Raw genomic sequence first — 11,109 nt, 5'->3', positions numbered from 1 at the left:
GCGGGGCGGGGGGGGGGGGCGGGGGGGGGGCCCCCGCACCGGGATGGCGTGGCTGGAAAACCCAACCCGCTGCTGAGTCGCCACAAGAAGCCCCGGACCCCCACGGAGCTGGTGAGTGGGAGGCTGGGGGGCACAGTGGCCATAGGGTGTCCACAGGGTCTCCTGGGGTCCCCATGGGGGAGTGGGGGCCTCAGGTTATCTATAGTGTGTCCTGGGGGCGTCCTGTGGGGCAGGTGTGTGTGTGGAGGTATCTGTAGGGTGTCCTGGGGGTGGTAGTGGGGGTGGTGGGTGGGCCGGGGTATCTGTAGGGTGTCCTGGGGGTGGTAGTGGGGGTGGTGGGTGGGCCGGGGTATCTGTAGGGTGTCGTGGGGGTGCTGTGGGGTGGTGGGTGGGCCGGGGTATCTATAGGGTGTCCTGGGGGTCACCTAGGGGGCAAGGGTGTGCTTGGGTATAGGGTGCTTAGAGCTATCTCTAGGTGACTATAGGGGATGGGGGCACTGTAGGGAACGTTGTGGGGCAGAGGAGGCACTATAGGGTGCCAGGGGGTGCCCCCCATCTCTGACACCCCCCCCCTCACCCCTGCAGGCACCGCTGCCCTTCCATAAGGAGCTGCCGAAGGCACTGGCTGGGGGGGGGCTGCTGCCACCCCCCCTGGCCCTGGCAGCTGCCGCCGCTGCCATGGCTGCCCCACCGCTGGCACTGCGCCCCCCTGGGCCCCCCCTCCTGCCCGGGCCTCCCCTGGCACCCGCCCTGCTGCGCCCCGCCCCGGGCCCCTGCGCCCCGCCCACGCCCCCCTCCTCTTCTCCCCGTACTGACACCAGCAACCGGTACCCAACCGCCACCCCATGGCAACCACCCAGAAACGGGTACCCAACCATCACCCCCTGGCAACCGGTATCTAACCATAACCCCCTGGCAACCAGTACCCAGCAACTGGTGCCCAATCATCCCCCGGGGCCCAGCGGCTGTTACCTGGCAACCATCACCCAGCAACTGCAACCAGCATCCACCTGGCAACGGTCACCTGGCAACCCCACAGCACAACACGGTGACCGTTGTCAGACAACTGGGCAGTGGTGGTTACTTGGCAACAGCACACAGCAACCATCCCAGAATGACTACCGGCAACAGTATCCTAGGAACCAGCCACCAATGGTTACTCAGCAACAGAACCTGGAATTCTGCGTGGCAACACCCCCTGGCAACAGGATCTACCCACCCAGCAACCTGCCTGGCAACAGTTACCTGGCAACCTACCCAGCAACCTGCCTGGCAACCGCCCAGCAAACCCCCCAAGCAATGGTTAGTTAGCAACCCGCCTGACAATGGTTACCTGGCAACGGGACTGGCATCCTGCCTGGCAACGGGCACCTAGCAATGGCTCCTAGCAACTCTCTGAGCAGTGGTTGCCTGGCAACCAAGAGATGTTTACCCAGCAACGGGACCCAGCAGCAGTTGCCCGGCAATGGGACTGGGCCCAGTGCCCAGCAACGGTCACTTGGCAATGAGCTGCAACTGCACCCAGCAATGGTTACCTAGCAACCGTGCTCATCAGTGGTACCTGGCAACGGGACCTAGCGATGATGACCTGACAATGGTTACCCGGCAACGGGACCCAGCAACCACACACGGCAACGGTACGTGGCAACAGTTATCTAGCAATGGTACTTGGCAACGGTTGCATAGCAACTATGCCTGGCATCCGCACCTGACAAAGGGACCTGGCAACCGTGCCCGGCAACGGGCCTTGGCAGCTGCACCCGGCAACTGAGCCCAGCAACCACTCCTGACAACCACCCCTGGCGATGGTACCCAGCCACCGCCCCAGCAACCACCCCTGGCTACCCTGCCTGGTGATGGTACCCAGCAACCGCCCTGGCAACACCCCCCAGCAACGCCCCCGGTGATGGTACCTACCAACTGACCCCAGCAACAGGCTGCGCCCATCAACTGTCCCCTGGCAACAGCCCCCCGATTTGCCCCACCACCACCCCAGCTGCTCTTTGGGCTCAGCGATGATTTTTTAACTGGAATTGGGATATTTGGCAGGAAAATTATGAGCCCCCCCCACACACCCCCCGGCCCCACTGCACAACTCCCATGGGGACGGGGACCCCCAGCGCCCCGGGGTGGGGTGGGGGGTCCAGGGGGGTCCCCAGTGCCCCCTCCTGGCACCTCAGGGATCTGCTAAGCAATCAGTGATGGCTCGCAGGGCAGGGAGCCCCCCAGCCCCGGGGTGCCCCCCCCACCCCAAGGGTGCCCCCCCCCCCAACCCTAAGCCATGACCTCTTGCACTGAGGGCAGTGAGCCCCGCACACGCCCCGGGGGGGGGGCACCCATCACCCCCCACCCCGGGGCCCCCCTCCGGGCCCAGCCCATTGCAATAATGCGGGGAGGCTGGGGCACCCCCCACCCTGTAAATAGCACCCACCCCACCCCCAGGTACTGCCCCTCAAGCACTGTGCTCTCCCCCCCACCCCCCCCCACCCCTAGTACTGCCCCAGGCCCCCTGGCACTGCCCCATCACTGTGACCCCCCCCGTCCTTAGTGCTCCCCCCAGCTCAGCACCCCCATCACTGTGACCCTGCCATCCTTAGTGCCCCCCACTATCACTGTGCCCCCATCCCCAGCCTTACCGCCCATCACTGTGCGCGCTGCTATCACTGTGCCCCTCCTTGTCATCACTACAGCCCCCCTGCCCCTGACTTGGCACTGCCCCTCCCATCTTTATCGCCACAACTGGCACTGTGCCCACCCCCACCCCCCAAACCTTGCACTGCCCCCCACTCACTGTACACACACCCACACACCCTTATTGCCCCTCTCACCCACTTGGTACTGGCCCCCCCATTTTATTAGTGCCCCCCCCAAGTCAATACTGTGATTTAAGCAAAGCAATAGCAAGCCGGGGGGTGGGGGGTGGGGTGGGTATTGAGGGCGGGGCACAGGGCCCTGGTACCCTCCCCTGTATCTCCCTGTCCCCATGTTGCCCCCTGCCCTGGCTTTGCCCCAGTAAATTACAAGGTTTGAGCTCTCAGTCTCGTGTCTGGGGGGTGTCCAGTGGGGTTGAGGGAGTCCCCACACGCATGCCCCCCCCTCCCCCACACATGTGCCTCCCCCCGCCCCAGGTCTCCTCTTTGTGTATCCTCACAGCCCTGCTGTGCCCTCCAAGGACATGCGTGTGCCCGTGCCCCTACCCCTCCTCAGGCAGGCAAGAGACACCCCCTCACTGAGGGGGGACACCAGACCCCCCCATTCCACCAGGACCTGGAGCCCCCACCCCCAACACAGACTGGGGTGGCGCAGGGAGAGACGAGGCGGCAGACAGGAGTTACTGGGGGGAAATGGCATGTTGGGGGACCACGGGGGGCCACGCTAGCGCAGCAGCGACCACTTGATCTGCTCCTTTGCTGACTGCAGCACCTGTGGAGGAGGGTGGCAGCATCGAGTGTGGGGCACCCATGGGTGCTGGCGGGGCCCAGCAGCACCCATAGGTACCAGGGTAGGGAGAGGGGATGTGGGGAGCTGTCCTGGGAAGGGGGGAGTCACTGGGATGTTGGGGAGGGGCCAGGGGCATCCAGGTGGCTCTTGAGGACTAGGCAGCTGCCCTGGTTGGGGGGCTTAGAGGTGGGAGGGGGGGCACTGCCAGCCCTGGAGGGGTCAGGTCCTACCTGTGACACCGTCTGCTCCGTGAGGGGCACGTCCTCACCCTGCAACACATAGAGGTGGGTGACCAGGGCAGGAGTGGGGCACCTACTGCCCCCTCATCATCTCCCCGTTCCTCACTGTGCACCCCCCCCAGCCTCCGTGTGCCCCCCGTACCCGCACAGCCACGCGATGTACCACTTGCTGGGGGTCACTCTCCAGGACAACGCTGGTGGGGGAAACAGAGACCTGTTAGCACCCAGCACCCCTTCCCCAGGGTCCCTGGAGGGGACAACAGACCCTAGCAGGGAGCACACAGACACTCACCCGCCATCCACGATCTCGTCCACGGCCAGGAAGAGCCCCTCCATGTTCTCCAGCAGTGCTCGCTTCTCCACGTTCTTCCTGGGGGGGCTCTGCCTGCTCAGCACCCAGAGCCACCCCCCACCCCCCCCCAGGCACCCAGGACCCCCTGAAGTGCCTGCTGGGCCTCCCCAGGATGTCCCTGCTGCGTCCCCCCGACCCATACCGGAGCCCACTAGAGCTCCCTGGGGCCATGGGTGCCTCTCCAGAAATATGGGTCCCCCCCAGAAATATGGGTCCCCCCCAGGACACCGTATACCAGCCCCTAGGACCATGGGTGCCCCTCAGGAACCCCCGGGTGCCCCCCCACCCCGTACCCATCGTACCGCAGCATCTGGCTGAGTGAGTCGAAGAGGCAGTTGAGGACAGCCGTGAGCATCAGCTGGGGGACAGTGGGGTCACATGGTGGCACTGCCTGACGGGCACCTTGAGGTGGCCCCTCACACCTGATGCCACCTTCTGTGTCCCCTCCCTGCCCCAGGACCTTTCTGGGTGTGTCCTCTGTGTCCCCTGCCCTGGTACCTGGTACAGCCCCCACCCTCCCATCCTGTTACTCCTCCATGTCACACACACCCTGCCACCCCAGTGTCCCTGACCCACCACCTCTGGGTGTGTGTCCTCTGCCACCCCTGGGTGCCCCCCCCAGCATCCCTGGGTGCCCCCATCCACCTCGTTCTCATGGGAGCTGCCGATGACGTAGAAGTAGAGGTCGATGCTGCTCTTGTAGACCACAGTGAGCCCCTCGAGCAGCGCGATCTCACCTGTGGGCACAGCCTGGCGTCACCCCTGCAGGCCCCCCTGCACAGCCCTGCTGTCCACATGGGGCTGGCAGCCCCCCGCAGGGGACACACATCTCCATCCCGAAAAAAACGCACTGTCGGTGCGGTGGGTCTTGTTGAAGATGTTCTTTTCAAAGGCTTTCTGCTCCTTGGCACTGGGGTACGTGTCATCGTAGTACTGCAAGGACAGCAGTGCATGGGGACCTGGGCCACCCACCCCAGCCCCAAGGAGCCCCCACAACCTGCTGTAGGCCACCAAACCTGTCCCCATGCCCCTGTCCCTGCCCTGTGCCACCAAACGTCCCCCCGTCCATGCCATGTGACACCCCAACAGCCTCCATGTCCCTGCCCTGTATTGCATCCCAGCCCTCCCAGTGCCACCAAGTGTCCCCACACTGGTGCCCCCCGTCCCCATGTCTCCCTGGGGCGGCATCCCCACACTGCCCCCATCCCCACAGTCCACATGTCACCATCACCCCCTCGGGCCCCTCACCTTGGCGAAGAGCCGGTCACCATCATTGTCCAGGATGATGACGGCTTTGACGGTGTAGAGGGACGGCTCCTGCGGGGACACAGCCTCCATCATCTCGCTGCCACCCCGTTCCCAGGGACATGGACACCCCCAGCCCAGCAGGGGGAACACCCTGTGGCACCACAACACCCCCTTGTCCAAACACTGCCTCGATGGCACTAAGGACATTGGGAAAAAGTGTGCCCAGCACCCCTGTCCCGGTCAGGGGGTCCTGGGCGGTGGCTGCTGCAAGGCCAGGCTGGGGAGTCCCTGCCCCCACCTCTGTCCCCATCCCTGTCCCTGTGTCCCTGTCGATCCGGGTGCTCCCAAGCTCCCGGGACCAAGTTCTGTGATGCACTGACTGCCTGTAGCCACAGCCGGAGTGTAGGACAGAACCTCGCCCCGGGCGCTGCTAGGCCACAACCGGCCACCACCGATGGCCACCAAAGCCACCACCAATGGTCGCCACCAGCCACCACCGATGACCACTGACAGCCACCCCCAGTGGCCACGGCCAGCCCCAGCAGGTCCCCGTGGGGTTCGTTACCCCGGTGCCACCCTGCGAGTTGTCACCCCCGAGGCAGGACAAGGCCACCACGGGGGCGGGGGGTGTGTGTGCACTGCCACGCCCACGGGCGGGGAGGAGCCCCCCACTTAGTCCCCAGTTACTGCATGGCGCCCCCCACTGACCCTCTGACTGCCCCCCCCATTCACCCCCCCCATTTACCCCTGTGTCCCCCCCCTTCACCCCCCCCCATTTACCCCTGTGTCCCCCCCACTCACCCCCCCACGTACCGCACTGGCCCCTCCGATTCACCCACTGCCCCCCCCCACTGGCACCCACACTTACCCGGTGCTCCCCGGCCCCCCCCCTTACCCATCATTGCCCGCCCCGGCCACGGCCCCGCCCCGCCCCCTGGCCGCGGCTCTGGCCCCCGGCCCCGGCCCCGGCCCCGGCCCCGGCGCCCCGTACCAGGATCAGCGCCTCCATTTTGCGCTCGCCGCTGCCGACGTGGAGCCGGAAGAGGGGCCGCCGTTCATTGGCTGCTTGGCTGCCAATCACGCTGCCGGGCACCGCCTCTCCGGCCTGACTGGACGAGCCTGGGCCGGATCAGACCAATCGTTGAGCGGCTGCGGGCGGAGGGCGGACTGGTCTTTCCCGCCCTTCCCGAGGCGGTCGCTGATTAGAGACACATACCGTCCGTCACTGCCACGCCGCACTCCCGGAAGCCGAGGGGGCGGGGCAGTTCCCATGGTGACAAGGGAAGCGCTGACGTCACCCCTTTGCCGGGCTCATCCCGTGATTGGTCGGTTTGCCAGACACGTGGCCGGAAGTCCATGGCCACACCCCTAATAGGGTCACGAGCCCCTAATGGGCGGGATGACTTGTGACCTTTGGCCTCTCTGGGGTCGGGAAGGGACACGGGGGGGACATGAGTGGACGGGGGGGACGACACGGGGGGGACACAGAAGGACCGAGGGGGGACATGGGGGATGTGAGTAGGACACTGGGAACACGCGCGAGGGGCACAGGGGACAGAGGGGCTGGGGGCCATGGGATCGCAGGGAGGCCAGGCGAGGGGCAGGGGCTGTGGGGGGGAGGGCACGGGGGCCACCCGGATGCACTGGATCCCGTCGATAGCGATGCCGGGGGGGGGGGTGCCCTGCCTCCCCACCTCGTCCCCAGTGTGGCCTCCCCTTTATCCCCCACAGCCCCTCCGTGTCTCCAGTGTGTCCCCCTGTGTCCCCCCGCCACACACACCCCGTGCCCCACCCCGGGACACCGCAGGCGGGTTCCTGTCACTGCCCCCATTCCCTGCTCCCCTGGACCCAGTTGTGTCCCCATCCCTGTCCCTGTGTCCCCTTGTACTTGTCAAGCCATACATGTCCCTCCTTTTGTGTCCCCAAGTCTCCAACCCCGTGCCTCTCATCCTGCCCCCAAGTCCCCTGTCCTTCTCCCCCCCCTCTACTTCCCTCCCGGGTTCCTGTCCCCCCCCCCTCTTTGTCCCCAGTGTCCCTAGGGCGGGCACCCACGTGCGGCTGCGCTGGGGGCTGGCACTGCCACGGACTGGCCTGTGTCCCTGCGTCCCCACGTCGCATTTCCGTGTCCCACGGCCCTGCCCTGAGCACAGGGCACCAGGTGGGTCCTGCCACGGGGGCACATGCGCGTGCAATGGGGTGGGAGGCAGGGATGAGGCACGTGTTGGCATGTGCCCAGGGATTGGGGTATTGGTGCACACATGTTGTACAGGGAGGGAGTACATGTGTGCCTGTGTGTTGGGGGGTGTGTGTGTTACACATGAGCCCAGGGGTGTTGGTGCACACATGTGCCCAAGGGTCATGGTATCAGTGCACAAGTGTGTTTGGGGGGGGTGCACACACGTGCCAGGGCACCAGAGAAAGCTTGTGCCCACATGTTGGTATGTTTGTGCATGTGCTGATGCATGTGTGTGCGCAGGAACTGGGGTATCGGTGCATGTGTGTTGCATGGGATGGGCCATGTGTCAGTGTGTTCATGCTTGTGTTGGTAGCCGTGCGTGCCCAGGGGTCGGGGTGCTGGTGCCTGTGGGTGCTTGGCTATCAGCACACATATGTTCCCAGGGCCTGGGGTGTTGGTGCACACACGTGCACTGAGCGGTATTAGTGCATGCCAGGAACTGCTGCATATGTGTTCAAGGAGAGAGCAGGCATGTGCCACTGCATGTAGGTGCTGTGTGTTGGTGCTTGTGCACGTGTGCCCAGGGATTGGGGTATCAGCACACACATGCCCACAGAGGGAGCCAGGGCACCAGAGCACACAGATGCCCGTGTGTTGGTGTGCCAGTGCCATGTGCCTGAGGACCACAGGATCGGTGCGTGTGTCCCGGGAGGGAGCTCACCTGCGCTTGGGCAGGAGTGTGCTCAGGGGTCGGGGTGCTGGTGCTCACATGTGCCCAGGTGTGTGTGCAGGTGCAAGCAGGGTGCAGGGCAGGCAGGGCACAGGCATGGTGCGGGGCAGGCAGGGAGCAGGGCAGGCAGGAGACAGGCAGACGCAGGCAGGGTGCAGGCAGATGTGGGCAGGGTGCAAGCTCCTGTGGGGTGCTGGCACCCAGCCCCAGCCGGAAACAGCCCCAACGGCTGCGGCAAGGAGGGGGGGTAGGGGGTGAGGGGGGCACCCTCACCCAACCCCTGCCTCCAGGGCCCTGCAATGTCATTGCGGGGAGCCCTGGGCGCTGTGTTAAGGGTGATGGGGGGTGACATGGGGTGGGTGACAGCCAGCTGCCCACAGGGGGGGACACACACATCCGTTGGTCCTTGTGCAACGTCCCAGCGTTGGGCAACGGGGTGGCGCAAGGTGGGTGGTGCCCGGGAGGGGGGCCCATGGGTTGGGGACATTCCCCCCCAATGTGGGGGGACTCCCCACGCCCCACCCTGTCCCCCGCTGCACCCCGAAAGCAGAACTGGGAGCCGGAAGGGACCCGGGTGCCCTGCGACAGGGATGATGGGGCAGTGGGTCCCCCCCCCCTCCCCGGTGATAACCCGTTATCTGGGGTGGCAGGAGGCAGCGGCGACTGCTGCGGCTCCGGCATGGGGGACCCCGAGGTGAGCCGGGGGGGGGGGGGGGGGGGGGGGGGCGGGGGGCGGGGAGCTGGGGCAGGGGAAGGGACCTGGCGTTCTGGGCGGGGGGGTGGTGTGTGCCTTGGTGGTCACAGGGAGGGGGTGGTCACAGGGGGCTGAAGGTGTCTGGGGGTCCATGGGGAGCCTGAGGGCGTCTCGGGGGATGGGGGTGTCTGGGGATGGTCGCGGCGGCTACCGGGACTCGAAGGGGGGGTGATGGGGCTCCAGGATCCCGGGGATGGGGGGTGGGGGGTGTGGGGGGGACGGGGCGGGGCCAGCGCCCGCCCGCAGCCAATCAGCGCCAGCAAGGGCCCGTGTCCCGTAGGCGCTGGCGGCGCTCGGGGAAGCGGGTGGGCGGGGCCTGTCCCTGGCCCCGCCCCCGCCCGGCCCGGCCGAGGTGGAGCTCACGTGGCAGGAGATCCTCTCCCTCAGCGAGCTCCAGGTGCGCGCGCCGCCCCGCCCCCTCCCCGGGACCCCTGTCCAGCCCGAGGGCCGCTCCCACCGCGCCCACGGAGAAACCCCCCATGGTACCCACCTTCCCCTGGGAGACCCCCCCCCCCCATAGCACCCAGCTCCCCCAGACCCCATCCCACTGCAGCCCCCTTCCTCAGGAGACCCCCATTGTACCCCCCCCATGGCATCCACCTTCCCCTGGGAGACCCCCCCCCCCATAGCACCCAGCTCCCCCAGACCCCATCCCACTGCAGCCCCCTTCCTCAGGAGACCCCCATTGTACCCCCCCCCATGGCACCCACCTTCCCCTGGGAGACCCCTGCTGCAAGCCCCCCTACTGCACCCACTTCCCTGGGAGACCCTCCCTCCATGGCACCCACCTCCTCCTGGGAGACCCCCATTGTACGCCCCACCCCCATCCCTCCACCCACCGCCCCCCATCACGCCCTCCCTCTCCCCCCACAGGGCCTGGACATGGTGGCAGACACCCCCATCGACCCCTCCCCCTTCTGCTCGGTCCCACCCCCGTCCCCTTACACCCCCCTCCCACCCCCACCTCCCCACGCCCTCCCCCCGCCCCCCTTCGCACCCCCATTCCCCCCGCCTTTCCCCACCCCACCCCTACCGACATCGTTCCCGGCCGAGCCGCCTGCCCACCCAGCCGCTCGCCGGGATGCCCGGCGGGCCTCAGCCCTGGCACTGCCCATCGGCCCCGAGGCCATTGTCAACCTGCCCGTGGAGGACTTCAACGCGCTGCTGGGGCGGGCACGGCTGTCGGGGCCGGAGCTGGCGCTGGCGCGGGACATCCGCCGCCGCGGCAAGAACAAGGTGGCGGCGCAGAAGTGCCGCCGGCGGAAGCTGGAGGCCATCGCACAGCTGCAGGCTGAGCTGGGCAGCCTGGGCCAGGAGCGGGAGCGGCTACTGCGGGTGCGGGGGCAGGCGGAGCGGGCGCTGGGGGCCCTGCGCCGCGACCTGGCCCACGTCTCAGCCCAGGTGCTGGGGGCGCTGAGGGATGGCGCCGGCAACCCGCTGCCCCCCGAGTGCTTTGGGCTGCGCCTGGCGCCCGACGGGGAGCTCAGCCTGGAGAGCCCCGGGCTGGGGGAGTGAGGCGGGGTCCTGTATCCAACAGGGAGCGAGGGGGGCTTGGGTGCCATCCTGCACACACCCTCCCCCCCGCCTCCACGAGCCCAGGGGGACCCTTCGGTTCTCCCACAGCCCCACCGAGCCCAAGGATGCACCCAGGGTCCTACACCCCACCCCCCCCCCCCCCGTCCCAGGGGGCATCCCTATTGCCTCCCAGGGCACTCGGCCTCCCCAGCTGCAGGTGACACCCCTGTAGAGGCAATAAACCGTTTGAGGAGGGGCCAGCCACCGTGTTGCCTGTGTCACTCATTACCTCCTGCCCCAGCGCCCTGGGGTGACACCTTACTGCCACCTCCCCTCCCTTGTCCATCCGCCCAAGGCAAGGAGGTGTCCCCGCATCACCTCCCTTGACCCAAATGAGGCATCCCCATTACTCCATTCTGCCCTGGGGTGCCATGTACCCATCAGCCCCATGCCACCTCCTGTCCCTGTCACTGCAGGGTGACATGTGGCTCTCACCTTCCCTGTGGTGCCCCAGTCCTGGTGTCCCCAAGACCATATTCCCCCAGACCCGAGGTCCCCCAGCAGTCACCTCCCCAGTGCCACCCTCTCCCCAAACACTCCATCCCCTCCACCTTTGTCCCCTCAGTCTCCATCACTTACTTCCCCATGCTTGTC

General features: G+C 66.9%; 3 protein-coding genes across 4 annotated transcripts in view; 2 read left to right on the top strand and 1 right to left on the bottom strand.

Annotated features, from left to right (window-relative positions):
- The window catches only part of ZNF385A (zinc finger protein 385A), a 6,581-nt gene extending 3,544 nt beyond the window's left edge, over positions 1-3,037 (top strand). The window contains 3 exon segments of the mRNA XM_055697255.1: positions 36-111; positions 586-772; positions 775-3,037. Coding sequence (XP_055553230.1) covers positions 36-111; positions 586-772; positions 775-815 — 304 coding nt within the window. The 3' untranslated portion in view covers positions 816-3,037.
- A 294-nt stretch (positions 3,038-3,331) lies between these two features.
- Positions 3,332-6,424, bottom strand: COPZ1 (COPI coat complex subunit zeta 1). Of its 2 annotated transcripts, XM_055697181.1 has the most exons (9): positions 6,272-6,424; positions 5,281-5,349; positions 4,884-4,965; positions 4,678-4,769; positions 4,335-4,390; positions 3,973-4,050; positions 3,823-3,874; positions 3,672-3,710; positions 3,332-3,423 (listed from the first exon to the last, which is right to left on the bottom strand). In XM_055697181.1, exons 1-9 carry the CDS (start codon positions 6,287-6,289, stop codon positions 3,376-3,378), a joined length of 534 nt encoding a protein of 177 aa, XP_055553156.1. In that variant the 5' UTR covers positions 6,290-6,424; the 3' UTR covers positions 3,332-3,375. The 2 variants fall into 2 exon arrangements, with proteins under 2 accessions (XP_055553156.1, XP_005436170.2); XM_005436113.4 differs by lacking the exon at positions 6,272-6,424 and having other exon boundaries at positions 5,281-5,385.
- Positions 6,425-6,750: 326 nt separating this feature from the next.
- NFE2 (nuclear factor, erythroid 2) lies at positions 6,751-10,719 on the top strand. Its single transcript, XM_055697000.1, has 5 exons — positions 6,751-6,794; positions 7,311-7,438; positions 8,837-8,880; positions 9,221-9,337; positions 9,814-10,719. Exons 3-5 carry the CDS (start codon positions 8,866-8,868, stop codon positions 10,453-10,455), a joined length of 774 nt encoding a protein of 257 aa, XP_055552975.1. The 5' UTR covers positions 6,751-6,794; positions 7,311-7,438; positions 8,837-8,865; the 3' UTR covers positions 10,456-10,719.
- The last annotated feature ends 390 nt before the right edge of the window (positions 10,720-11,109 follow it).

Source organism: Falco cherrug, chromosome 19 (genome assembly GCF_023634085.1).
Source record: "Falco cherrug isolate bFalChe1 chromosome 19, bFalChe1.pri, whole genome shotgun sequence".
NCBI classification, from domain to species: domain Eukaryota; kingdom Metazoa; phylum Chordata; class Aves; order Falconiformes; family Falconidae; genus Falco; species Falco cherrug.
The sequence above is the reverse complement of the archived record's forward strand: the minus strand, read 5'-3'. Positions and strand labels throughout refer to the sequence as shown.